The sequence below is a fragment of the Felis catus genome, chromosome B3 (genome assembly GCF_018350175.1).
Source record: "Felis catus isolate Fca126 chromosome B3, F.catus_Fca126_mat1.0, whole genome shotgun sequence".
In the NCBI taxonomy this organism is placed as follows: domain Eukaryota; kingdom Metazoa; phylum Chordata; class Mammalia; order Carnivora; family Felidae; genus Felis; species Felis catus.
In genome coordinates this window covers 118892494-118919966 of record NC_058373.1, presented here as the reverse complement: position 1 = coordinate 118919966, position 27473 = coordinate 118892494, and the positions used below count along the sequence as shown (strand labels likewise).

Below are 27473 nucleotides of genomic sequence, written 5' to 3'. Positions count from 1 at the left end.
AAAACAGCCAGGGACAAACAGATCTCAAACTACAAGGGTAGACACATAAGTGTAGTAGACCTGTCCACTGAAACTTGACAGGCAAGAAGTGAGTGGCAGGAAATATTCACTGTGCTGAATAGGAAAAATATGCAGCCAAGAATCCTTTATCCAGCAAGGCTGTCATTCAGAACAGATGGAGAGATAAAGGCTTTTCCAGACAAACAAAAAGAAAGCAGTTCATGACCACTAAGCTAGCCCTGCAGGAGATCCTAAGGGGGACTCTGTGAGTAAAAAGCAGCAAAGACTATAAAGGACCACAGATGTCACCACAAACATGAAACCTACAAAGAACACAATGGCACTAAATCTATATCTTTCAATAATAACTCTGAATGTAAATGGACTAAATGCCCCAATTAAAAGACATAGGGTATCAGAACAGATAGAAAAACAACATCCATCTATATGCTGCCTATAAGAAACTCATTTTAGACTTGAGGACACCTTCAGATTGAAAGTGAGGGGATGGAGAACCATCTATCATGCTACTGGAGGTCAAAAGAAAGCTGGAGTAGCCACACTTATATCAGACAAACTAGATTTAAAAAAATTTTTTTAATGTGTATTTATTTTTGAGACAGAGACAGAGTGCAAGTGGGGGAGAGGCAGAGAGAGAGAGGGAGACACAGAATCTGAAACAGGCTCCAGGCTCTGAGCTGTCAGCACTGAGCCCGATGTGAGGCTCAAACCCACGAACTGTGAGATCATGACCTGAGCCAAAGTCAGACGCTTAACCAACTGAGCCACCCAGGTGCTCCCAGACAAACTAGATTTTAAAACAAAGGTGTAACAAGAGACAAAGAAGGGCATTATAGCATAATTAAAGGATCCATCCATCAAGAAGAGCTAACAATTATAAATGTTCATGCCCTCAATGTGGAAGCACCCAAAATATAAATCAATTAATCACAAACATAAACACATGTACAGATAATAATACTGTAATTATAGGGGACTTTAATACTCCACTCAGATAATCTAGGCAGAAACCAGTAAGGAAACAACAGCTCTGAATGACACACTGGACCAGATGGACTTAACAGATATATTCAGAACTTTTCATCCTAAAGCACCAGAATACACATTCTTCTCAAGTGCACATGTAACATTCTCCAAAATAGATCACATACTGGGTCACAAAACAGCCCTCAACAAATATAAAAGAATTGAGATCATACCATGCATATTTTCAGATCACAATGCTATGAAACTTGAAATCAACCACAAGAAAAAAAATCTGGAAAGTCCCCAAATACATAAAGGTTTAAAGAACATCCTACTAGGGGCGCCTGGGTGGCTCAATCAGTTGAGCGTCCGACTTCAGCTCTGGTCATGATCTCACAGTCCGTGAGTTCCAGCCCCGCGTCAGGCTCTGTGCTGTCAGTTCGGAGCCTGGAGCTGGCTTCGGATTCTGTGTCTCCCTCTCTCTCTGCCCCTCCCCCACTCACATTCTGTCTCTATCAAAAAATGAATAAACATTAAAAAAAAAAATTTAAGAACATCCTACTAAAGAATGAACGCATCAACTGGGAAGTTAAAGAAGAAATTAAAAAATATATGGAAGCAAATGGAAATGAAAACATGATAGTCCAAACCCTTTGGGATGCAGCAATGGCAATTCTAAAAGAAAAATACATTGTAATTCAGGCCTATCTCAAGAAGCAAGAAAGGTCCCAAGTACATAACCTAACCTCACACCTAAGAAACTAGAAAGGCAACAGCAAAGAAAGCCCAAAGCCAGACGAAAAAGAGAAATAATAAAGATTAGAGCAGAAATAAATATAGAATCCAAAAAGCGGTAGAACAGATCAATAAATCTAAGAGCTGGTTCTTTGAAAGAATAAACAAAATTGATAAACCCCTAGCCAGACTTCTCAAAAAGAAGAGAGGACCCAAATAGAATAAGATCAGGAATGAAAGAGGAGAGATCACAATCAACACCACAGAAATACAAATAATTATTAGAGAATATTGTAAAAAATTACATGCCAACAAACTGGGCAATCTGGAAGAAAGGGACAAATTCTTACACACCCACACACCACGAAACTCAAAGGAGAAGAAATAGAAAATTTGAACAGACCCATAACCAGTGAAAAAATTATCAAAAATCTCCCAACACATAAGAGTCCTGGGCCAGAGGGCTTCTCAGGGGAATTCTACCAGACATTTAAAGCAGGTTAAGGTGTGCCTGGGCAGCTCAGTTGGTTAAGCGTCCAACTTCAGCTCAGGTCATGATCTTGTGGTTTGTGAATTCGAGCCCCACGTTGGGCTCTGTGCTGACAGCTCAGAGCCTGGGCCCTGCTTCCAATTCTGTGTCTCCCTCTCTCTCTGCCTCTCCCTGCTCATGCTCTGTCTCTGTCTCAAAAATAAATAAACAATGGGGCGCCTGGGTGGCTCAGTCGGTTAAGCGGCTGACTTCGGCTCAGGTCATGATCTTGCGGTCCGTGAGTTCGAGCCCTGCGTCGGGCTCTGTGCTGACAGCTCAGAGCCTGGAGCCTGTTTCAGATTCTGTGTCTCCCTCTCTCTCTGACCCTCCCCCGTTCATGCTCTGTCTCTCTCTGTCTCAAAAATAAATAAACGTTAAAAAAAAAATTTTTTTTTAATAAATAAACATTTAAAAAAAATAATAAATTAAAAAAATAAAGCAGAGTTAATACCTATTCTTCTCAAGCTGTTCAAAAAGATAGAAATGGAAGAAAAGCTTCCAGACTCCTTTCATGAAGCCAGCATTACCTTGATTCCCAAACCTGACAAAGACGCCACTAAAAAGGAGAATTACAAGCCTATGTTCCTGATGAACCTGGATGCAAAAGTTCTCAACAAGATACTAGCAAATTGAATTCAACAGTATATTAAAAGAATTATTCACCATGATCAAGTGGGATTCATTGCTGGCTGGTTCAATATTCACAAATCAATCAATGCGATACATCACATTAATAGAAGAAAGGATAAGAACCGTATGATCCTGTCAACAGATGAAGAAAAAGCATTTGGCAAAATACAGCATCGTTTCTTAATAAAAAACCCTCAAGAAAGTCAGGACACAAGGAACATACCTTAACATCATAAAGGCCATATACGAAAGGCCCACAGATAATATCATCCTTACTGGGGAAAAACTGAGAGCTTTCCCCCTGGTATCAGGAACATGACAGGGATGTCCACTCTCACTACTGTTGTTTAACATAGTGTTGGAAGTCCTAGCCTCAACAATCAGACAACAAAACAAAATAAAAGGCATCTAAATTGGCAAAGAAGAAGTCAAACTTTCGCTTTTTGCAGATGACATGATACTCTACGTGGCAAACCGGAAACACTCCACCAAAAATCTGCTAGAACTGATACATGAATTCAGCAAAGTCACAGGATATAAAATCAATGTACAGAAATCAGTTGCATTTCTATACAATAATAAAGCAACAGAAAGAGAGGTCAAGGAAACATTCCCACTTATAACTGCATCAAGAACCACAACATACCTAGAAATAAACCTAACCAAAGAGGTAAAATATCTGTATGCTGAAAACTATAGAAAGCTGAAGAAACTGATGATGACACACAGAAATGGAAAAACATCCCATGCTCATGGAATGGAAGAACAAATATTGTTAAAATGTCGATACTACCCAAAGCAATCTACACGTTCAATGTAATCCCAATCAAAAGAGCACCAGCATTCTTCATAGAGCTAGAACAAACAATCCTAAAATTTGTATGGAACCAGAAAAGACCCCAAATAATCAAAGTAATGTTAAAGAAGAAAATCAAAGCTAGAGGCATCACAATACCGGACTTTAGCCTGTATTACACAGCTGTAATCATCAAGACAGTATGGTATTGGCATAAAAACAGACACAAAGGCCAGTGGAATAGACTAGAGAACCCAGAAATGGATCCACAAATATATGGCCAACTAATCTTCAACAAAGCAGGAAAGAATATCCAATGGAAAAAAGACCATCTCTTTAGCAAATGGTGCTGGGAGAACTGGACAGCAACATGTAGAAGAATGAAAACGGACCACTTTCTTACACTATACACAAAAATAAATTCAAAATGGATGAAAGACCTAAATGTGATACCATCAAAATCCTATTGGAGAAAACATGCAGCAACCTCTTTGAGCTTGACCACAGCAACTTCTTACATGACATGTCTCTGAAGGCAAGGGAAATAAAAGCAAAAATGAACTATTGGAACCTCATCACAATAAAAAGCTTCAGCACAGCAAAGGAAACAATCAACAAAACTAAAAGACAACGTACGGAAAGGGAGAAGATATCTGCAAATGACACATTGGATAAAGGGTTAGTATCAGAAATTTATAAAGAATTTACCAAACTCAACACCCGAAAAACAAATAATCCAGTGAAGAAATGGACAGACGACTGGAATAGACACTTCCAAAGAAGACATCCAGATGGCAAACAACCACATGAAAAGATGCTCAATACTGCTCATCATGAAGGAAATACAAACCAAAAGCACATTAAGATATCACCTCACACTGGTCAGAGTGGCTAAAATTAACAAGTCAGGAAACAAGAGATGTTGGTGAGGATGTGGAGAAAGGGAATCCTCTTGCGCTGTTGGTGGGAATATAAACTGGTGCAGCCACTCTGGAAAAAAGTATGGAGGTTTCTCAAAAAATTAAAAATGGAATTATCTTATAACCCAACAGTAACACTACTAGGAATTTATCCAAAGGATACAGGAGTGCTGATTCACAGGGGCACATGCACCCCAATGTTTATAGCAGCACTACCAACTGTAGCCAAATTATGGAAAGAGCCCAAATGTCCATTGACTGTTGAATAAAGATGTGGTATATATATTAAATGGAATACTACTCAGCAATGAAAAAGAATGAAATCTTGCCATTTGCAACAACATGGATGGAACTGGAAGGTATTATGCTAAGAGAAATAAGCCAGAGAAAGACAGATGCCATATGATTTCACTCATATATGGAGTTTGAGAAACTTAACAGAAGACCATAGGGGAAGGGAAAGAAAAATTAGATACAAACAGAGAGGGAGGCAAACCATAAGACTCTTAAATACAAAGAACAAACTGAGGGTTGATGGGGGTGGGGTTGGGGGGCTGGGGAAAAAAAATGGGCTGGGGATGGGCATTGAGGAGGGCAATTGTTGGGATGAGCACTGGGTGTTGTATGTAAGTGATGAATCATGGGAATCTACTCCTGAAGCCAAGACAACACTGTATGTTAGCTAATTTGATAGATAAATAAATAAATAAATAAACAATAAAATTTTCAAAAAACTAAACTTTCAATGTTTAATTTTAACTACATGCCTAAAGGCTTATATATCTAAGTTAGCCCCCCAAAAAGGTTTTATGAAATCATCTCATTGACAAAATAGAAGATGGTCATATATTTGGGCTGACTTTATATTTTAGCATACAAAGTAGTTGTTTGGGTAGTAAGTTAACATATTTTGAGAGTAATGAAAATATCACAAAATGCTTTGTTAATTACAAAGCATTTCCCAGACAGAATCATTTAAATATCTAAAACAACCAAATCTGGTAAGCTACTTGATCTCTATGTTCTGAACAAGAGAAAACTGAAGGTAAGGAGTTTAAATTCCCCAGGCAGAGAACTAGTTAATGACAGCACCAGGTCTGGATCCCAGGTCTCCAGATTCCAAATCCCAAGTTCCCTCCCTACACAGCTTCTTAATGGCACATACAACACTACTTCCGTAATGCAGCAAAGAGATGCTGAAGGTTTTGGGATCCACAGATTAGGAAAAGCATCTCAGGAAGAATCTGAACTTTAGAGCCCCCCAAAATAGTAAAAGGGACCAAGCTAAGCAGCACTACAGTAGTCAAAGCAGAGCTAATTATTTTGAACCTAACAGAAGTTTGAAGTTCTCTTTGCAATGACATGGATACAGCTAAAGAGTATTATGCTACGTGAAATAAGTCAGAGAAGGGCAAATACTGTATGATTTCACTCACAGAGTTTTAAAAACAAAACAAAAAAGCAAAGGGGGGGAAAAATAGAGAGAGGCAGACCAAGAAACAGACTCTCAACTATAGAGAACTGATGGTCACCAGAGGGGAGATGGGTAAGGGGATGGGTGAAACAGGGGATGGGGATTAAGGAGGGCACTTATTGTGACGACCACTGGGTGACATATGAAAGTGTTGAATCACTATACTGTACACCTGAAACTAATATTACACTCTATGTTAACTAACTGGAATCTAAAGAAAAACTTTAAAAAAAAAAAGTAGTCTGGAGTTCTCGATACAGGAAAGATTTAGGTTAATGTTTCTAAAACTGGAATACTCTGAAATATTCTCAGGAAGTATGAGAAAGTTGTTTTGTTTTTTTTTTTTAATTTAGTTATTTTGAGAGACAGCGTGTGCACGCATACACGCGCACACCAAGCATGGGGGAGGGACAGAGAGAGAGAGGAGAGGGAGAGAATCACAAGGTGGTTCCACAGTGTCAGCACAGAACCTGACGTGGGGCTTTATCTCACGAACTTAAATGACTGAGCCACCCAGGCACCCCTGTATGAGAAAGTTTTTAATTTTCACTTGCATGTTAATCACAAAATAATCATAAGCACATTCTAGATCATCTTCACGAGCTCTAAATAGCTAGGTACCAATGTAAGATTTCAGGGCTTAAGTTTGGTTTGTGATAATGATAGTGTGCACCTTAATAATTTGCTGTAGTACCTTAATTGTCACAGATGAGAGAGAAATATAGAAGCAGCTCTAAAACAAAAACTATTATGGCATAAGCAAAGGTTGTGCACTGGTTTAGGAGTGCTTTAAATAGAGTCCTGGTTCTCAAGTTTTAACATGCACTGGAACCACAGAGAGGGCTCGCTAAAAGATTGCATGTTTCTGATTCAGTAGGACGAGAACCTGACAATTTGCATTTCTAAGTTTCCAGGCGATGCTGATGGTTCAAGGACCACATTTGAAAATTACTAGATAGAGAAAAGTGGCACAGAGTAAGGAGTACAGGCATGCTGAACTCAAAAGAAATAGCACTACAGCCTGTTTGGATATTTAGAGGTCATGAGATGAACTGGTTCCCCTGCCAAAAAAGGCAGCGGTAGTTACTAAAATTTCTAAATTGTAACGAGTAGCAATTCAGTTTCAGCAAAACACCATTATCTGCCACACTGACTATTAACTTTGTTTTCACTGGTTTTGTAATTTTATGTCTATTAATTGGTGAAACTGTTTTGATGTTGTAGTGGTATAAAAACTCTAAGTATAGGGAACATTATAATAAAAACAATTCAAGATAACATCAAGATCTGGGAAATGTTTTCCCTTTAAAAGGGCTCTGTACGTTATTTAAAGCTGACAACTGAGAATGCTAGTGTAACTACATTTTGCACATGGTTATGTTATTTATAGAAAGATAATTTACACATTTCTAGCCTTCTGCTCTCACCAATAAAATAACTTGGATCATGGTCAACTCGAAATACAGGCATTGCATTACCAAAATCTGCACACAGAATACTGAAAATGGAAAAAAAAAACAAAACACAAAAACAAACAAACCCCACCACAGGGGACTCACCATTGCTGCTGGTTTTTGCATTCTTTGCCAGTTGTGCGCGAGTAGCAGCAATCAAACTATCATGAGCCAACTCCTGAACCCGGAGGAACCATGGAATACTACTATCCGTGCTCTCACTGGAGAGGAAATCATTCCCTGAATCCTCCGCCTCATCTTGTACAAATACTAAGTGCTCAGCTGAAGAGCCCAGACCTGGAAGAAAAAAGAGGATATGTGAAAGATACCTATCAAGTAATCCTTTTATTGGCCCTGCCTCATGTGTCCTGAAACCAGCTATTCCAGATTTTCACCTCTCACCTTAGGCTTCTGTTCTCCTACAACATTAGTTTATCACCTTTTCACTCCCAGCCACCAGGCTTTTCTTACCTCCTCCTGTTTCTGAGGCAAAGCTGTCCTCCCTGGCAAACAAGCTAACCCTCACCTCTAGTATGCTGACCCTATCCTTCAGTTATCTCCTCTTGGCCATCTGAGAGCCATTCCTCCCTACTGGCCATGTTACAATCTCCCTGTATAGCCTTTAAATCTGTCTCGCCCATTTTTATTTTAACGAGAAGAAAAAATCCCAAGTACTTCTGTAGCTATTCACTGTTTCACAGTCAAGTTTCCTAAACAAGTGTAACTTCTAACTTTTGTATCCACTTTCTCATCTGCTATCCACTCCCCACCTCTAACCCTGGCCTCCATACCTCCATCACCTCAATAACAAGTGCTCTTGCAGAGGTCACCAGATACACACACTTCCCAGCCCTCATCTCACTATCCCATCCTGTGGTATTTGTACTACCTTTCTTCTTTAAGACTTCTCCCTCTCTTGGCTTCTCCCACACCACTCTCCTTCTGTTTTCTTTATCCCTCTCTAGCAACTTCTTCCCATTCTTCTGTTACCCTTTTAAGTGTTGTGTTTTGTTTTTTTTTTCAGGATCCCAGATTTGCCATCTTTTCTGTTTATGCTCCTGAATCAAAGAATCCATGTTCGTTGTTTCATATATTTCCTGAATGCTGATAAGCACCAAAACAACTTATTTCACACAAGACAATTCTAGAACTTTAGATTCCTGTTTCTAACTCTCTAAAGGACACCTCCTCATGAATGTCCCTCTGATCCCAACATCAACAAGCACAACTGGAACTAATCATCCTTCCCACAACTCTGTTCTTGGGTTATCTTGCTGAATGGCACAACCGAATTTCCCAAACAAGAAACTTCTGAGTCATCCTAGAGTCTGCCTCCTCCCTCTACACATTCTACTAATCACCAGACTATACCAATTCTCTAAAATAATAAGGCTTCTTTTAAGTATGACTGAATTAAATATGCCCCACCCCCAGTTTTTTTCCTTAAGCATTAGCACAGTTCAGAAAAGGATAAAGAATACCTGCTCTTGTTAGGTTAAGAAGAATAAAAGAAGTGCTATCACTTGGCTGTAGATCTTGCAACAAGCTAGGAGACTCTGGAGTGGACAAAAACTCCGGGGACTTCTGTACAGTCTGAGCCCTCGTCTCTTCTCCGTCTGGACCCACATTCACCTGAAGGCTTCTCAACACGGCCGAGGAAGGGACCTCCTTGGAGGAGTTTGTATGACTTGGAGTATCATCTAGCAAAGGGAAAATACCATGGCTTTACGTAGCACCTATCTCCAAGGAGCTCACCAAACGCAGCCTCTAATACTCTTATAACATCCCTTATGCAGCAGCATTTTTATTTTACAAATACAAAATTTGCCTCAAGAAAGAACAAAGAGATAACTTTAAGTTTTAAAGGGAGTCAGCTGAAATGTGAAGGATAGACTTGTCTGACACTCGGCAGTAACTATCAACCAACCATCCACGTTTGGACATTACAAACGTTTGTCTTTGAGGTCAGAAATTAGTACTTTTCCCTTGAAAAATATAGTTATACAATGAATACTAACTCAAGAATAGGATCTAAATTTTTATTTTTCTTGGGAAGAAGTCCCTCCCTTTAATTTTTATAGCACGTATGTGACAGCTCTGTTGAGTCATTAGGGGAAAAAAACACAGCCTGAGAAATAATTGAAATTTTATAGAATCGCCAATATGTTTTATTATACCTCTAGATTTACACTGAAATGTAAAGAAGTAATTCAGAAGACCTGCTCTCTAGAACTTTATTCTAAGGGCAGGGATGAATTTCCAAAGGTTTTGGCTGCAATGAAATGAGCAACTGCACTACAGTGACAAAGCATCCAATGTCTTCAGGGGTTTCATTCATCTTTATAAAAGGCAGGTAATTTTTTTTCCTTTTTTTTAAAGGAAATAACAAATAAGATTATAGGAATGAAAGTGGAAGCCTAGGGATGGTGTTGCCATTTCAAAACCTAATGAAGTAGCACAATATGAATGTGCCACAGAACTGGTTAAATGTTAGATTTAAGTGGTTAAAATGGGTAACTGGTTTAAATGGTAAATCTTAAGTTATGTATATGTTACCATACACACAAAAATTTTTTTTAAGTTCACAGCAGCACTGTTTGTCATAGTACAATGCTGGAAAATAACTAAATATACATCAACAGTGTTATGGATAAAGAAGTTGTGGTTACACTCACATAACAAAACACTATACGGCAATGAAACCAAACAAACCACAACTATACAAAGATTAATATCACAACTACAGTTAACGGAAAAAAGGTACAACAACGTACAGTTTCATTCATTTAAAGTCTGAAAACACCTAAGATTAAACTGCATTGCTTAGACTTGGATGGCTGAACTTGGAAAACAAATAATGGTCAAAAAATTGAGGATAGTGGTGACCTATTGAAAAACGGGAGGTTGTCTTTATGAGGGAAGAACCCAAGGAGGGCCTGGTAGCTGGCAAGGTTCTACTTCTTGATTGGGTGGTAGGTATCTTCTTTATAATAATTCTTCAAAATGCTTAAGCATAGGGTTTTATATTTTTCTGTATCTATGACATATCCCAACTAAAAAGAAAACATCATTCATGGAATGATACACGTATGTTTAAGATGGAGGGGAATAAGGTTCAGGAGGTATGTGCAGGTATGTTTGTGTTTGTAATATTATGTTTCATGAACTAGGAGGTGAGTACATGGATTTTCATGTATTATTATTGATAATTGGTCATCTAAAATATTTTTATTTTTTAATGTTTATTTATTTTTAAGAGAGAGACAGACACAGAGTGCAAGTGGGGGAGGGTAAGACAGAGAGGGAGACACAGAATCCAAGGCAGGCTCCATGCTCTGAGCTGTCAGCACAGAGCCTAATGCGGGACTCAAACTAACGAATGGTGATATCAGACCTGAGCCGAAGTCAGACACTTAACCAACTTCGCCACCCAGGCGCCCTGGTTATCTAAAATATTTTTAATCAGGGTACCTGGCTGGCTGAGTCTGAAGAACACATGACTCATGATCTCAGGGTCATAGTTCGAGCCCCACATTGGGTGTAGAGATTACTTAAATGAATCTATAAATAAAAACTTTAAAAAATTTTTAAAGTTTTATTTATTTTGAAAGAGAAAGAGAGCATGACCAGAGGAAGAGCAGAGATAGAGAGACAGAGAGAATCCCAAGCAGATTCCACACTGCAAACATAGAGCCCGACACAGGGCTTGAACCCACGAACCACAAGATCATGACCTGAGCCAAAATCGGGAGTGGGACACTTAATCAACTGAGCCACCCAGGTGCCCCAATAAACAAAAACTTAAAAAAATAAAATAAATAAAAAAATTTTAATCAAAATTAAAACTAAAAGTTAATGTAGATGCTTTTGTTCCTCTTTTTACTTCATTATTGTTAAAATATTCAACCAATTTAAATTAGGAGAGAAAAAAATTTTTTATGCCTAATGAAGATCAAAATTTATTAGCACATGGAAATTTACACATATTGAAAACCCACAAGGATTTGGAAAAACTCCTACATACCAGTCGAAAAACAGGAGCTGAATGATAGAAGATATGGGAAAGCTAGGAGCCAGCTAGATATGGAAACCTTAAGTCAACATTGGTTGGTTGAATATATCTGTCATTCTTGAATGTTTAAACATTGAAAAAGATTTAAGTCACTTCAAAAAATCAAAAAAGAATACCACTAGAGGATAGTAACCAGAAGACTTTGTAACATACAAGTTATCACTAATCACCAATAGGTGACCGTCCCGATTTAATATCAATACATTGTGAGTAACTTGTTCTGTGAGTGTTCTGCGAGACAAGCAAACATTTCTAATAAATTTTAACTTGATAAATGAACAATGTCTTGCAATATGAGTAATATGTGACACCGAACGTCACGTGATCACAACTAAGCCAGTGGTTCTTCTCTCTCTCTCTCTCTCTCTCTCTCTCTCATTCACTTGCTCACTGTGGGATTGTGGGTGGGTGATGGCCTCCCATGCTCACATGCTTGGTCTCAGGCCATGGTGTTTGTCAGAAATCAGTGACTTTTCAGAACATTGGAAGGTGACCACAGCTAGCACTAGTGTATTTTTTGTCACTTCAAAGCACCTACGGACAGTCCTTTGCTTTTCCATCCACAAGTAAGCTTAAGAATGTTTTGCTTCAATTCCAGGTCACTGGATAGGTTCCTTGTTAAAGTTGCAGAAAAAGAAAAAGACTCCACTGAGCCAATAGATAGCAGTGATTCCGTTAATGATAGTGAAAGTCATTGTACATAATAACCCTGCTCTCTCGTCTCCCTCACGCCAGCCACGAAGGCTTTCAAAGGTAAGTGCAGGTTATTTTGTTTATTTTTCTTTATATTTTGTATTTTCTTTATTATTTTGTATTATATTACAGTATTATAATCATTTTTATATGAATATTTTTGGGTTGTGGAATGAATCATCTGAGTTCCCATTATTTCTTATGGGGAAATTCACTTTGATATATAAGTGCTTTGGATTACAAGCATGTTTCCAGAACAAATTATGCTCACAAACCAAGGTTTTACAGCATTCCAAATTTTAAACATTCCAATTTCCAGAAAATAAAGAATTCACTGCATCCAAAAATAATGTTCTTCTTTCTAATAGTCAAGTGATAGGATCTCCTTTTCCCCATCCAAAATTAATCTCACTACCCATGATCAGCATTCTGCCTCTTCCTACCTGTCCTAGAGACTCCCCACTAATTATCCATTCTTTCTGCTCTAACTGGCTCTTTCCTCAGCATAAAACCATCTTCAAATATTTCAGACCTTAAAAAAGAATTCTGCCATCTACTTTCTGTCCTTTTTTTCCTCCCCTAGCAAGAGAGCCTTTAGAAAGTGTAGGTACTTCCTCAACTACACTTAGCTTGTACTGATACCTCAACCCACTGCAGCCTGGCTTTCCACTCTCTTTCCATGGAGCAGGTCCTGCCAAGGTCAACAATGGCCTTGTTGGCCCTATCTCATTGGGATAGTCCCTATCTCATGGGCTTCTTAGAAGCATCTGACACATTGATTCTCCTGCTTTACAGCAGGCTCTCCTGCTTTACCCTGTACCTTGAATAGGGAATTCCACCTTGATCTTTTCTTCTCACTCTCACATTCTATGAATGATCCTATCCATTACTATAGCTTAAATTACCAATGCACTTGTGACTTCCGTGGCTGCTTATTCTCTATGATTCCTAATTTTTACAGTTGCTACCAGTCAGTTATCTCATCTCACCAGTATCACAGAGCAGGCTAAGCTCTTAAGACTTGCTTATCTTATTTCTTGTGATCTTAATTTTTACCTGGTAACATTAGCCGACTGCATTCTGAGGCCTCAGTCACCGGAAGGAGGGACAAGCAAGTAATGTCTTTAGCTTCTGATTCTACTAGCCCTTGTCCCAATGGGATGGATGTATTCTGAACGAACTGTACCAGGAGCTGAGGGTGTGGGGGAGACAATATTGAAAAATACAAGTTGTTAGGAATGAATCTAAACCGTTGAATTTACCAAAAGTTGATACTGTAATTAAGTCTTCATTGTTTGCTAGTCTCAACCACATTCATAGAAAAACTAGATTAACTATATAAAATAACATTTAAAGTTATTTTTATCAAGTGCACTGTTCTAAAGAAAAGCTGAATTATATAATTAAGTTAACCTCTATCACCTTCTATCAGAGAAAATATAAAAATAATTTTATTTTTAAATGAAGGCTATTAAGAAGTCAACTGCATTGTACTGATTACATTTTACAAAGCACTTTTTTGAGTACTGGCTCATTTAATCATCAGTATAATTCAGTTAAGACTGAACATGTATTTTAAAGATAAGGAATCAAGTTGAAGACATCAAATAAGTTGTCTAAGATCACGACTACTTAGGAGAAGTAAGTCTTCCAACTTATGTACCCTGATTCCAAATTCATTGAACTTTCCACTATGCAACATAGATATACTAAAATTATGTGAGAAAAATGAATAAAAATAAAAAATGTTTAAATCATCTAAACACATTTAGGAAGAAAACACTTTCAGACATATACAAAATTAATTTAAAAATGGTTGTGGCAGTAAAAATTTACATATGTATATACACATACACATATACACCATCTATATAAAAATTTTGTCATTATGCAATTACCTAGATGTATACTAACTTACACTTACTTAAATAAATATAAAAAGTGATAGGTAAAAACAAAGTTTTAAAGTACTTAGTGACAGAAAAAATAACAAACTAGTAGTTATAATCAAAACCATACAGCCCACAAAAACTGTATTTACTATCTGGTTCATTATAGAAAAAGTTGGCTGACTCCTGAACTAAGGACGAACTCTGGAAGATAGCCCACCAAAAAATATAAATAAATAAACAAAAAGTGCTGCCTTGGCTCACCTCTGGTTTGGATTCTAACTCATCTGATAACATTGATTCAGCTTCCAAATCCTGTAGCTGTTGAGGGGACAGGTTAAAAATTTAATTCAGAGTCAATGACACCTTCCTGCTATGCTCATATTCCTTTAGGAAATGCTATGCTTTTCCTGTAAGATGCTGTGCTGAGTGGATAATCAATTTAGCCTAAAAAAAGATAAGAGAGAGAAAGAGAGAATTAGAGTAGTGAAAAAATGCAGCTAAATAAACAAAGGCACTTCTCCACGTATCCAAAAATCACAACAAGCAAAAAATAACGAATTCAGCCCAAAACACTTGTTTTAAATAGAACAAACCCAACAGGTGTCAAAATCCATTAAAAGTTGTATTTAGAGAATTCCTAATTCTAATATCTATTTTAGAAAAGTTCTTAAAAATGGAAAAAGGTATGTGCCCAAAGAATTTCTTGTTAGCATCTGTGATAACAAACAACTGCAAGCAAGATATAAATAGACATATATACCCAACACTTAGGGAATGGTTAATTAGGTTATGGCACTGTCACTTAAAAATACGGTTATGAAAACAATGCAACAACAACAAGAAATGCTAATGACATGTTAAATTACAAAAACAAAATTCAGAAGTATACACTTGCTATTATTAAAACTAGTTAAGAAGGTAAAAGGGAATTTACACAACTATGATAGTAGCTATGTTAGGTGGTATAGGCTGGTGTGACTGATTTTTCTTTTCTCAATTTCCCCATCTTTCTAAAAGTAGTTACACAGTGAAAATTTGAACAGTGTTTCCCAAAAGTAGTACCCTTGGGACCCTGATGCAGCTGTTTTCCCCCATAATTAAAATTCTTACTTTCTTATAGCTTAATTTTTTTTCAGAATTTTGACAAATGAGTCCACTTTATTTTGTACAATTGTTGCTAAAATTGGGAACACTGCTATATACAAACCAACCATACAGTGTAAAATGTACCCAGGATGGGAATTTTCAATGAATACCAAGGTTGACTAGAAAGTTAGAAAAGGCAGACTTACTCTACAAAAAGAACATATAGAAGTACCTGAATAAATTTTCATTTCTGTTCATTGTCCTTTTGGTTCCTTCCTCTCCCCCTTGCTAGCTTCCAGAAATCCTCATTTTCATCGTAAAAAAATAATTCATAAGATGTAAGTGAAAGTGTCCTTTTATTTAAGTTTCCCACATAAAATCAAGTATCATAAATTCCTGACTTTTCCTTTCACATGTTTTTTTTTTTTTTTTATGCAATGACTATACAGAATAGTTCAATGTGATTTATCCATCTCTCTTTTTCACAGAAGAAGGAACCAAGGCTCAGTACATCACTTAAGTTATTAAGTTGCAGAACCAGAACTCACACCTACAGAGCAGGTTGGCATGAATGGTGATTACATCTATCTACATCTGATCTTGGAACACCAGGATTTAAGAATTCCTTTTCCCCAATTCTAGCTCATCTCAAGAAGCCAAGAAATTACCAAATGTTTAAGTTATCCTTAAGGTTCCTCCAACTTTGAGTTTACAGGATTGTAAAATCTCTAGGAAACTAGACAACTATTCATTCTCCTTTATATTTGTTAAGGTTCTTAGAAAAGAATGGTGCTAGCTGCATTTCTAGTACTCTTACCTAAAGAGAAATGAAAAAAAAAAAACAAACGAAGTTCATGAATATGTGCACTGAACAAGAGAAAAATCATATACTAGATCTTAGATAGTTTGGCAAAGCTGTAATAACAATTTAAAAAGGGAAGCTACCACCTCTCTTCTAGTTTAAGAGCCACCTCTAGATCACCATTTCTCAAGGGTCCATGGCTATCCATGATATCTTTTTATTTTAGTGTCTTCATTTTAGTGATAATCTTTCTGTTTTGTTTATTTTGAGACAGAGACAGAAAGAGAGAGAGAGAGAGAGAGAGAGAGAGAGAGAGAGAGAACTGTGCATGTGAGCAGGGGAGGGGCAGAGAAAGAGAGAGAGAGAATCCCAAGCAGGCTCTGTGCTGTCAGCTCAGAGCCCAAGGAAGGGCTTGATGCCAGGCTCTATCTCAAGAACTGTGAGATCATGACCTGAGCCAAAACCAAGAGTCAGATGCATAACTGACTGAGCCACCCAGGTGTCCCTCATTTCAGTGATAATCTTTAAAAAAATTAACATAAGCATTTTCTAGAACAAAAGGGTGTATATAATTGAGTTCTGCCTAAGTTTGGTGCCCAAGTTTGTGGTTTGTATGTACACTGTGAACTAAAGAGAGACTAGTAGCATAGAACAGACAGGCTGACCTCAAAAGAATCTGTACTAGAGCACTCAGTACCAAATCAAGTGTACTGTGTGAATCTCATCTTTAACACAGCAACCTGCTATGTTTATTAGCTGAAAGTGTGATGGCAAATATGCAGTTAAATCTGTTTCTATTCTTAATTCCCATCATCCATTTAACGGGTTTCAAAAACTGCAATGTAAGTCTTTAAGTAACAGTTTCACTGAGGTATAATTTATATACCATACGATTCACTCATTTAAAGAGTTTGGTTAAATTGTTTTTAGTATATTCACAGAGTTGTGCAACTACAACCACAATCAATTTTTAAAATGTTTTTAGTGTTTATTTTTGAGAGAAAGAGACAGAGTATGAGCAGGGGAGGGGCAGAGAGAGAAGGAGACACAGAATCCGAAGCAGGCTCCAGGCTCTGAGCCGTCAGCAGCACAGAGCCCCATGCAGGGCTCAAACTCACGAACCACAAGATCATAACTTAAGCCAAATTTGGATGCTTAATCAATTGAACCATCCAGGTGCCCCACAAAATCAATTTTATAACAACTTTATCACCCCCAAAAAGAAACTCTTGTACCCATTAGCAATCACTCCTCATTTCCTTCCAAACCTTCCCCTGACCAGGCCTAGGCAACCACTAATCTATTTCTGTCTGTATGGATTTGCCTATTCTGGACATTTCATATAAATGGAGTTATACATGTGATCTTTTGTGCTTGGCTGCTATCACTTAGCATAATGATTCCAAGGTTCCTCCCTGTTGTAGCATGTATCAGCATCTCTTTTTATTGTCAAGTAATATTCTATATACATTTTATTTATCCAAGTAACAGTTAATGGACATTGGGTTATTTCTACAATTTGGCTATTATGAATAAAGCTGCCATGAACATTGATGTACAAGTTTTTGTGTGGACATGTATTTTTACTCTTTTGGATATATACCTAGAAGTGGAATTGCCAGGTCACATGGCAACTCTATTTAACCTTGTGAGGAATTATCAGGCTGTCTTCCAAAGTGTCTGCACCATTTCACAATCCCACCAGCAGTGGATTTCTCTACATCCTCACCAACACATTATTATAGCTCTCTTAATGGGTGTGAATGGTAACCCATTGTGGTTCTGAACTGCATTACCTGATAGCTAGTGGTTTTGAACATCTCTTCATGTGCTTATAGGCCATTTGTACATCTTTTTAGGAGAAATACTTAGATTATTGGCTCATTTTTTAAATTGATTGGTCTTTTTATTGTTGAGTTGTAAGAGTTCTTTACATATTCTAGATATAAGCTCCTTATCAGATAAATGATTTGCACAAACCTTTTCCCATTCTGTGTTATCTTCTCATTTGCAATGCAAATCTTATCTTCATTTGAACAAGGCAACTCTAACTCTACAGTTATCAAACAAAACCTCATTAAAACTGTCATTCAAGGACTTCTAGTCAGTTTTAGTTAAATGTGAGATCCCATTATCATAAGCTGCTTAACAGTGTCTTGACACTATAAATACTACTTTGTATGATATTCTCTGGATTAGTATTACTAAAGGTAAATGTAGAAACCGATGAAATATATTCCCGAATCCAAGGCTAAATCTTTCCGCTATTAAGTTCAACATTAAGTACTTCATTTCAGCAAAACAACATCTCTACCATACAATATGAATGGTATTTTGAATTTTGTTTTATGGTGTAGTTTACATTTGTATACTTACTCATAAAGATCTAACTCCATGGCAACAGCTGATATAATCGTAACAACCTAAACTGTACTAAGTACACAGTTCCTTAGAGTCATCAAAACATATTAGACTGCTAATATTGTAATAAGTTTGTATGGTGGCAGGTGGGTAACTAGGCTTACTGAATAGTCTATCAAATTGTGGTAATGTATCAAACTGTCAAATCACTATGTTGTACACCTGAAACTAATTTAACACTATATGTCAACTATTCATCAATTAAAAATAAATCTATAGGGGCACCTGGGTGGCACAGCTGGTTAAGCATCTACTCTTGTTTTTGTCTACTCTTGGTTTCAGTTCAGGTCATGGTCTCACAAACACCATGTCAGGCTCTGCCTTGGTGATGCGGAACCTGCTTAGGATTCTCTCTCTCTCTCCTTGGCGCTCTCTGCCCCTGCCCTGCTCATGCTCTCTCTCTCTCTCTCTCTCTCAAAAAAAAGATAAAAGAAAACTTGAAAAAAAAAGAGCTACTGGGATCTTCAATGTAGGAGGGATAAGAATTACTACATAGCTTTATGTCTGAGTATATTTAATGTAATCATAATAAAAATAATTTGGCAGTATGGGGGCCACTATAGTGTGCAATGCAATGTTTTTCCTTTAAATGCAATTTGCATGACCCGGGAGTGAATAGGACTGCACTTACTCAAAAGGAAGCTATTTTCAAGGTAATTATGGGTCTCAAAGAGATTTCTTCCCAGGCTTTCTTATTAATTAAGATACTAGAAATGCAATACCAAGTAGTCACATACATCACCCCAAATTCTTTATTTTTATTACTATTTGTTTTTGAGAGAGAGAGAGAGAGAGAGAGAGAGAGAGAGAGAGAGAGAGAGAATGCACCCACGAGCATAAGAGAGGGTCAGAGAGAGACAGAGAGAGAGAATCTCAAGCAGGCTCCACACTTAGCACGGAGCCGGTCATGGGGGCTCAACCCACAACCCTGAGATCATGATCTGAGCCAAAATCAAGAGTCGGATGCTCAACTGACTGAGCCACACAGGTGACCCATCTCCCAAATTCTTTAATGTGAACACTAATAGTTGCTCATTTTTATTTTGTATCTTTACCTGGTAGACAGGCAAAATTTATATTCTTATTTCCTTTTATATTGGAAAAATTACTAATTCAGCCCATTTTAAATAACAAAGCAGATAATTACATTTAACCATCATCAAACCAAGGATAGGCCCATCAAATCATATTTTTCACAAGTCATAAATAAGGCATCTTGGTTCTGGATAGAGTTCACAACAAAACAAACTGATCTCAGAAACCCAGGGATAAGTCTAATAAATACGAAATAATAGTCAGACCCTTTCTCCCTCTACCCATGCCAACAACTGAATTTTACTGTGTGCATTGCTCCTTTTGGCCATCAAAGCACATTAGACTGCTTAAAGAAAACAATCTTGGTCCAGCACAAATTATATTTTTTAGAAATCCACTGCCCTACCACTGCTATTATATTAATAGTTAATAATAGCAGAATATGTTAATATGCTATCCCATAGTCAGCTTAAAGGTTAAAAGGAATGCAGGCAATAGACATCTTTGCAATGAGCCAAAGCAAAGTACAGGAAGGCCTGAAAACTTCTGTAAATTGGTAATGAGAGAACTCATAACAAAAGCAAAGCAGATTTAAGACAAAAGAGATCTCTATGATCTAGACCATCCTGAAAACAATTCTCCTTCTGTTTTTAGCCAAATAAACAAATCCTGAGAACTGAAGTCTGATAAACTGCATTCTTCTACAGTACACTCAACATCATCCAGCAAATTATTCATTAATACTAAGTAGCTAAACAAGTTAAATAAAGAAGCTGAGATGTTTATTAAAAAAAAAAAAAAATCCAAGGTCTCTAAAGCAAAAATCTAAATTCTGCCTCTGACTTTTTGGTTGAGACCTAGGCAAGCTACTCAACTTCTTGGCCCTAAGTAACTCATCTGAAATACAGATGAAACAAATCTACCTAGGACTATTTACCTATCAGTCAACGGAAACGCTTACAGAATTCTTCAAAAACAAAGCTCTGCATAAGTGTTTAAGAGACAAGTGAATCTATCAAATGCATTGTATACTATAAAAGGTTAAGAAATCTGCCTTTATTACAGAGCCCAAATTTCCTATAAAGCAGTGATTTTCAAACATTTTGACTGCAACCCACAGTAAGATATATTTTCCATGATACCTCAGAGAATGAAACACATGCTGAGATGCAAATAACATATTTTCATGAAACAATACTAACCTATGTTAATCTCATGCACTCTGAATTTTTTTAAATAAAACCCACTAAAGTGATCTCACAAACTACTTAACAGATTATGTCCCACAGATTGAAAAACACTATAAAGTATCTTCAAAAGTCTAAAATACATATGTTAAACACAGACTCAGCCATAAAACATAAAACCACAGATATAAACCTGCTATAAATATACATTACAAGTCAGCAATTATCACTGATAAGAGTCTTGGGGAAACTGAAATTACTTGAATCCTCACACAAGACAGGAATTAGTTAGTGGTAACACTGTGTCCAGAGGGTGGAGATGGCCTAAAATCAATGCAGGCTACACAGAGAAATATTGGGAGGAAAAACCAAGCCAAAATAAACTAAACAAGCAACAGAGGAACATAACTGATACAGGTCTCTTGCCTCAGTTCTGACTGCCGTACAGAAGGGAGTGCATTCCAAAGGGAAAGATGATCAGGGGCTTTTACTACTCTGCTCAAGAAAGAAACAGAACATCATTGTGTCAGCTTCTAAAAAGTAATGTGATTCTACCCTAGGAAAACAAAGTCCGGAATATCAGTACTGTACTTATTTGAGGGAGGTAGAAAATGCCTTGACCTTGACCCAGTTTCAGAAAGAAGGGAGGGAAGGGGTAAGAAAAAAAAGGGAAGAAATTAAGAAACACCATGGTTCTTCCCGATTGGTCACCAACCTGCTTCTTGGCTCGCTCCATTTCTACCTATGTCTGACCACAGATATAGACCCAAATGATGTTTCACTAAAGCTGAAAAATACTATATCAAAAATCCTACCAATGGCAGGGAATTACAAAGGCCAAAAATTTAAATTTAAAAAAGAGTAGTTTAAATTTTGGTATAAAACGGTAGTTGTAGGGGCGCCTGGATGGCTCAGTCAGTTAAGCATCAACTCTTGATTTCGGTTCAGGTCATGATCCTAAGGTGGTGGGATCAAGCCCCACGTTGGGCTCCTGAGTATAGAGCCTTTCTCTCTCTCTCTCTCTCTCCCTCTCTCTCTCTGCCCTTCTCCTTAGTTCATGCTCACACACTCTCTCTCTCAAAATAATTAACTAATTAATTAATTAATAAGATAGTAGTCCTAGGAAAAGAAAAGCCAGGTAACTTCTTATATTCATATCTAGTATATTATGCAAGTTGATTAAATTCTAATAGTTAAGTGGTAACAGGTACTAATGAAAAAAAAATTGGAACATAGAAGTGTGAAGCCAGAATGAATCTTAGCAATACAGGATTTATCTGGGGCCTTCCCTTTTCCTTCCCAGGATCTGCTGAGGTGTTCTATTCCACAGCTCTCATTTTTATTCTAGTCACTTCCCCCTTTCTCTGCAAACCTTCAGAGCCAAATTTATCAAAAGACTTGTCTCCACTTTGTCATCTCCAGTCACTATTCAATCCCAAGACTTCACCAAAACTTCTCTTGTAAAGGGTACCAAAGATCTTCATGTTATCAAATCCAATGGACACTCTGCAGTCCTAATCTTATTTGACCTTTGCAATGAACAACTATTGTTTTTAATTGTCCTACATTCATTTCCCCTGCTTAGGTGACAGGATCTACATTAGTTTGGGGATGTACCCCTCCCCCATTGGATACACCTTTGGTGAGACTGCAGATTAAGGTGTTCTTTCCTTCACTGACCAACTGTTGGACACTTGACCTGCACTGAACAAATCAGCCACTTTTCCTCAGAACGTGAATTCTAAAAGAAGTAACAAAGGGCTGAAAACTGCTGCAGCAGCCCATTCATTCCGGTAATGCAGCTAGCAGCCTCCCCTGGGGCTGCTCAGATTCCTGTCCTTTATGAAGTCAAGGCCTTCATCATTTCCTTTGATCCTATGAGCTGCCCACATCCTTGTTATAAATTCCTCTTCTGAAGCAAACTGGTTACTTCTGAAGCAATCAGAGCCACAACTGGTATTATCCCTTAGAAGCACTGTCTCCTTCCTCAAACACTTACTGTCTTTGCTTCAAAGATACGTGTTCCTCATTTTACTCTTATTGTCATTGCCATTCCTCCAGTTTCCTTTGGTAACTTTTTTTTTTCTTTGAGAGAAAGAGCAAGAAAGAGAGAGATGGAGGGAGAGAGAGAGAGAGACAGAGAGACAGAGAGAGAATCCCAAGCAGGTTCTGCACCGTCAGTACAAAGCCCGATGTAGGTCTTCAAGCTCACTGAGATCATGACCTGATCCAAAATTGAATGCTTAACTGACTGAGCCATCCAGGCGTCCCTCCTTTGGTAACTTCTATACTCTTCCTGCATGCAGCCTCTAAATACTAATATTCCTCAGGATAGTATTCAGGACCTCTTCTCTTGCTACACTCTCCTCTTAGCATAAGTTCATGGCTTTAAATGATAGTCTCCAAAATTTTTTAAAGTTTTTATTTAAACTCCAATTAGTTAACATACAGCATAATATTAGTTTCAGGTACACAATACAGTAATTCAACACTTCAATACAACACTGCGTGCTAATCACCAAAATTTTTATTTATAGCCCAGATACGTCCCTGAGCTGCAGACCTGCATATACAATTGCTTACTTGGTACGTGTACTTAATGTTTGAAACTTGGTATCTCTAATGTGTCTAAAATTAATTCTCTCTCAAGCCTGTTTTCCATCATGCCCTGCCAGCCCCACTCACCACAATCCTCCACTTAAGACAGGACCACAATGCACCCCGTTTAGGAATCATTTTTATTACTTTCTTTCTTTTGCTCCCAATATCCAGTCCAGCTGCAAGTCCCATTAAGATAACAAATCCACCTACTTCTATCCACCACCCTATTTCAGGCCACCATTAACACTTACCCTAAACTACTGTTAGTACCACCTAACTCGTCTCCCTGCTTCTACTCTTGCCTACCTTCCATTCTATTCTCTTTCCAGTAGTAAATATCTTTTTAGGGGCACCTGGGTGGCTCAGTCGGTTAAGCATCCGACTTTGGCTCAGGTCATGATCTCATGGTTGGTGGGTGGGTTTGGGCCCTGCGTCAGGCTCTGTGCTGACAGCTCAGAGCCTGGAGCCTGCTTCAGATTCTGTGTGTCTCTCTCTCTGCCCCCTCCCCTGCTCACACTCGTCTCTCTCTTGTCTCTCAAAAATAAATAAAAATGTTAAAAAAAAATTAAAATGATTCCTATTATATCACTCACCTGCTTGAAACTCTTTACGCGGCTTCCCAATGCACCTACATAAAATTTAAACTCCTTATCCTGGCATGTAAGAACCTATGTGATCCATTCCTGTTCCTCCAACCACACTCCAGAGTCACTCTCCCTTACTTGCTCTCCAAGCTCCAATCATCTTAGTTCCTTCAACGCATTAAGCTCTTTCTGATGTTAGGGATGTGCACACGTCTTTGCCTCTGCCTTGGAATGCTTTTACCTCCCTCTCCATTAGTTACCTCCAAAAGTTTCACTTTTCTGGGCTCTGTTTAACTATCAACTCATTTACAAAGGCTTGGCCTGGTCACCTTATCCAAAGAAGATTCCCCACACTTCCACCTTTGTTCTCTATCTCTACTATTTCTAATTCCTTTGTTTTTATATAATATTCCTTTTTTTTTTTTTTTTTTTTTTTGGTCTGGTTACTCCCCTAAATTGTAAGCTCCAAGGGCAGGAGCTAGGAAGGAACAAGGGCAGGAACTAGTCTGTCTTGTTTATAACTTTACATTCCACTACCTAGCACAGTGCCAGGCAAAGTACTTTATGTAATTCGTAAGGAATTTAGGTCTCCAAGAGTCATTTCTGATACTGTGAAACTCCAAGGCTGTCTTTACTATGAGATTAAAGGGCTTCTATACAAACTTCCCTGCAAGCACCTAGTAGGCACTGAATAAATGAATGAATGACGTGGATATAATACCAAAATATTTGCCTCTATTCCTGACCTCTCTCCTCAACTCCAAATTTTCATTTCTAACTGCTTGCTGGGTATCTCCACACAGATATCCACCTCAAACCTAACAATGTTCACAATCCAGATAATCATCTCTACCACCAAACCTGTTCTTCTTCCTGTATTATCCATTTCAATTATTGCCCAATCTTCTTCCCACTCAGCCATAAATTCTAGGTCTTTAACAATGTCTCTCATCTTCAATATTTAAATAACCCCAGTAGTTCTAATTCCCCCAAATTTATTCCCCCTGGAATGCCCTGTTTAGGCCTCATTATCTTTCAACTACACTATTAAAATAAACTACTAACTGGTCATCCTTCTCTAAAAATCCCCCCCCCCTTTTTTTTAAGTTTATTTATTTATTTTTGAGAGAAAGAGAGAGAGAAAGCAAGCAGGGGAGCGACAGAGAGAGAATCCCAAGCAGTGGGACTCACTCCCACCAACCATCTCATGACCTGAGCCAAAACCAACAGTCAACCGACTGAGTAGTTTAGGTGCCCCAAAATTCCCTTCTTCAATCCATCTTTTTATGCAGCCACTCAAATTATCTTTCCAAAACACAGAAATGCTTGTTACTTCACTCACTCAAAATTCAGTGACTCAGGGGGCGCCTGGGTGGCGCAGTGGGTTAAGCGTCCGACTTCAGCCAGGTCACGATCTCGCGGTCCGGGAGTTCGAGCCCCGCGTCGGGCTCTGGGCTGACGGCTCAGAGCCTGGAGCCTGTTTCCGATTCTGTGTCTCCCTCTCTCTCTGCCCCTCCCCCGTTCATGCTCTGTCTCTCTCTGTCCCAAAAATAAATAAACGTTGAAAAAAAAAAAATTCAGTGCCTCAGAATATTAGTCAAATCCCTAACTACCGCATTTCAAATATCCTACAATCTATCTTCAAACACTGTTTCAGTTACAGCACGTCCATCTTCCTCAATTAACCCTTTGCTCCAACCCACATGGACTGGCTTCTGAATGAACACACCAGCCTATTTCAGTGCTCCACATCTTTGCTTAGAATAGTTCTTCAACCAATAATAAGCACTATCCAGCTGTGATTTTTTGAAATCCTTTCCAGACTTTTTTTTTTCATTTTTTTAAATGCTTATTTATTTATTTTGAGAGAGACAGTGTCCGCGGTGGGAAGGGGCAGAGACAGTGGAGAGAGAATCCCAAGCAGGCTTCCCGCTGACAGCACAGAGCTTAACACGGGGCTCCATGCCACGAACAGTGAGATCGTGACCTGAGTCAAAATCAAGAGCTTGACGCTTAACCCACTGAGCCACCCAGGAGCCCCTCCTTTCCAGCTTTTAATATCCAACTCAAATGCCATCCTCCACTAAGACTCTGATCCTTTCCCTCCAGTGAAAACAAATCTGTCCTTTCCATAGTGTTGTCACAACACGCTATTTCACCTCATTTTAGCAACGATTCTATCCTGTCTAGGCTGTTAGGTGTCTACATGTATAACTTTCTCATTGGTTAAAGTGGTTGAACTTATTCATTCTACTCTCATTAACTGAGTATTATGCTTTGCACAAACTAAGCATTCAGGAAATACCCGCTGAATAAATAGGTAAGCCTCTTCATTTACAAAGAAGGGGGAAAAAAGGTGGAGATTAAGTAACTTGCCAAAAACCAGACATCTACTTAAATGCAGAATTTTTAAAAATTAGAACCTAAATCTTCGGTTTAGCTGACTTTACTCCGTCCATACTAAGTAAGATAAAACAGGTGAAATTTCTCACTCCCTAACAACAAAATGCCACCGGCTTTATTTCAAAAATGTTTCTTCTATTCACTTCGCAAATATGTTGCATTGACCCGTGCGCCAAACTGAAGAAGCACAAATTCTTAAGTCCCAAGTTAGTAATGTTTAACTTCCAAATGGTGCCTAAATGCATTTCAAAGCCTCATGAGCAAGTGGGATAAACTTTAACAGCCGAACTGCATTCTTTTCTCTGAAGAAACGTCGGAGGAGAAATTGAACCTTGGAATGCCTACAAGGCTGTAAACACCCACAGCCCACAGCCTCGCCTTGAAATGACAGGCGAAGGAGAAGCTAGCAGCCAAAGCCCCTCAGAGCCGGCAGCCTTCCTTCTTCTAGACCCAGAAAGTAAGTGGACGTATGAAAGAAGGGGTAGCTCTGGGCTGAAATACCGAAGGCAGAGTCTCCTCGGCATCCTCTTTGCCCCACCGCAACGGCCTTAGTGTAAGGCCCCGAAGCCCGCGGGCAGGGCTCGGCTGCGGGTGCAGTCCAGGAGCCCCCGCCCTAGGGACTCGCTGACTCTAGCTTTCTCAGGACCGTCTTGTTCCCAAGCCCCGGCCCCCAAAACCAAGCAAATGAGCCGAAACACCGGCCCCAAAACGCCTCGAGGGGAAGGGCCGAAGCCGTAGGGCTTCAGACCGGCCGCTCCCGGGCCCGCCAGATAAGGGAGGGGTGCCCAAGGGGGGGGGGGGCGGTTTCCCTGTCCTCTCCTGAGTCGAACTCGGCCCGAGCCCCCGAGGGACCGGTACTGGCTCCCTCCCTCTCGGCGACCACCTAGCTGTGCGGCTGTGGCCTGGCCCAGCCCGGAGCTCACCTCCCCGTCCCGGGCAGCCTGCTAGCCGTCAGTCGGTCCCGAATTCCGTCCACACACAGCGTCTTCCGGCTCCCGCCGGAAGCAGCGGCAGCGCGGGACAGGAAGTTTGGCCGGCCCCCAAGGCTCACACCCACTCGCCGCCCCAGGCTGGACAGCTGCCGCCCCGCGTGGGGGTCTCCCCAAGGCGTTGATGGAGGGCTGGGGCCGGGCTGTCCGCGCCGGGCTGAGCCCCCGGACGCCAGGAGGTCT

General features: G+C 39.0%; 1 protein-coding gene across 7 annotated transcripts in view; it reads right to left on the bottom strand.

The window, feature by feature from the left end:
* Nucleotides 1–27362, bottom strand: part of ZNF410 (zinc finger protein 410) — a 49476-nt gene extending 22114 nt beyond the window's left edge. For 5 of the 7 annotated variants that reach the window (XM_003987814.5, XM_003987815.5, XM_019833280.2 and 2 more), the window contains exons 1-5: nucleotides 27225–27362; nucleotides 14444–14626; nucleotides 13347–13482; nucleotides 9007–9225; nucleotides 7631–7822 (exon numbers count right to left, since the gene is read on the bottom strand). In XM_003987814.5, coding sequence (XP_003987863.1) covers nucleotides 7631–7822; nucleotides 9007–9225; nucleotides 13347–13482; nucleotides 14444–14476 — 580 coding nt within the window. In that variant the 5' untranslated portion in view covers nucleotides 14477–14626; nucleotides 27225–27362. Of the gene's footprint in view, nucleotides 1–7630; nucleotides 7823–9006; nucleotides 9226–13346; nucleotides 13483–14443; nucleotides 14627–15500; nucleotides 15561–27224 lie in introns of those variants that run through there. The other 2 variants (XM_045060205.1, XM_019833279.3) reach the window with 2 other exon arrangements.
* Nucleotides 27363–27473: the final 111 nt, after the last annotated feature.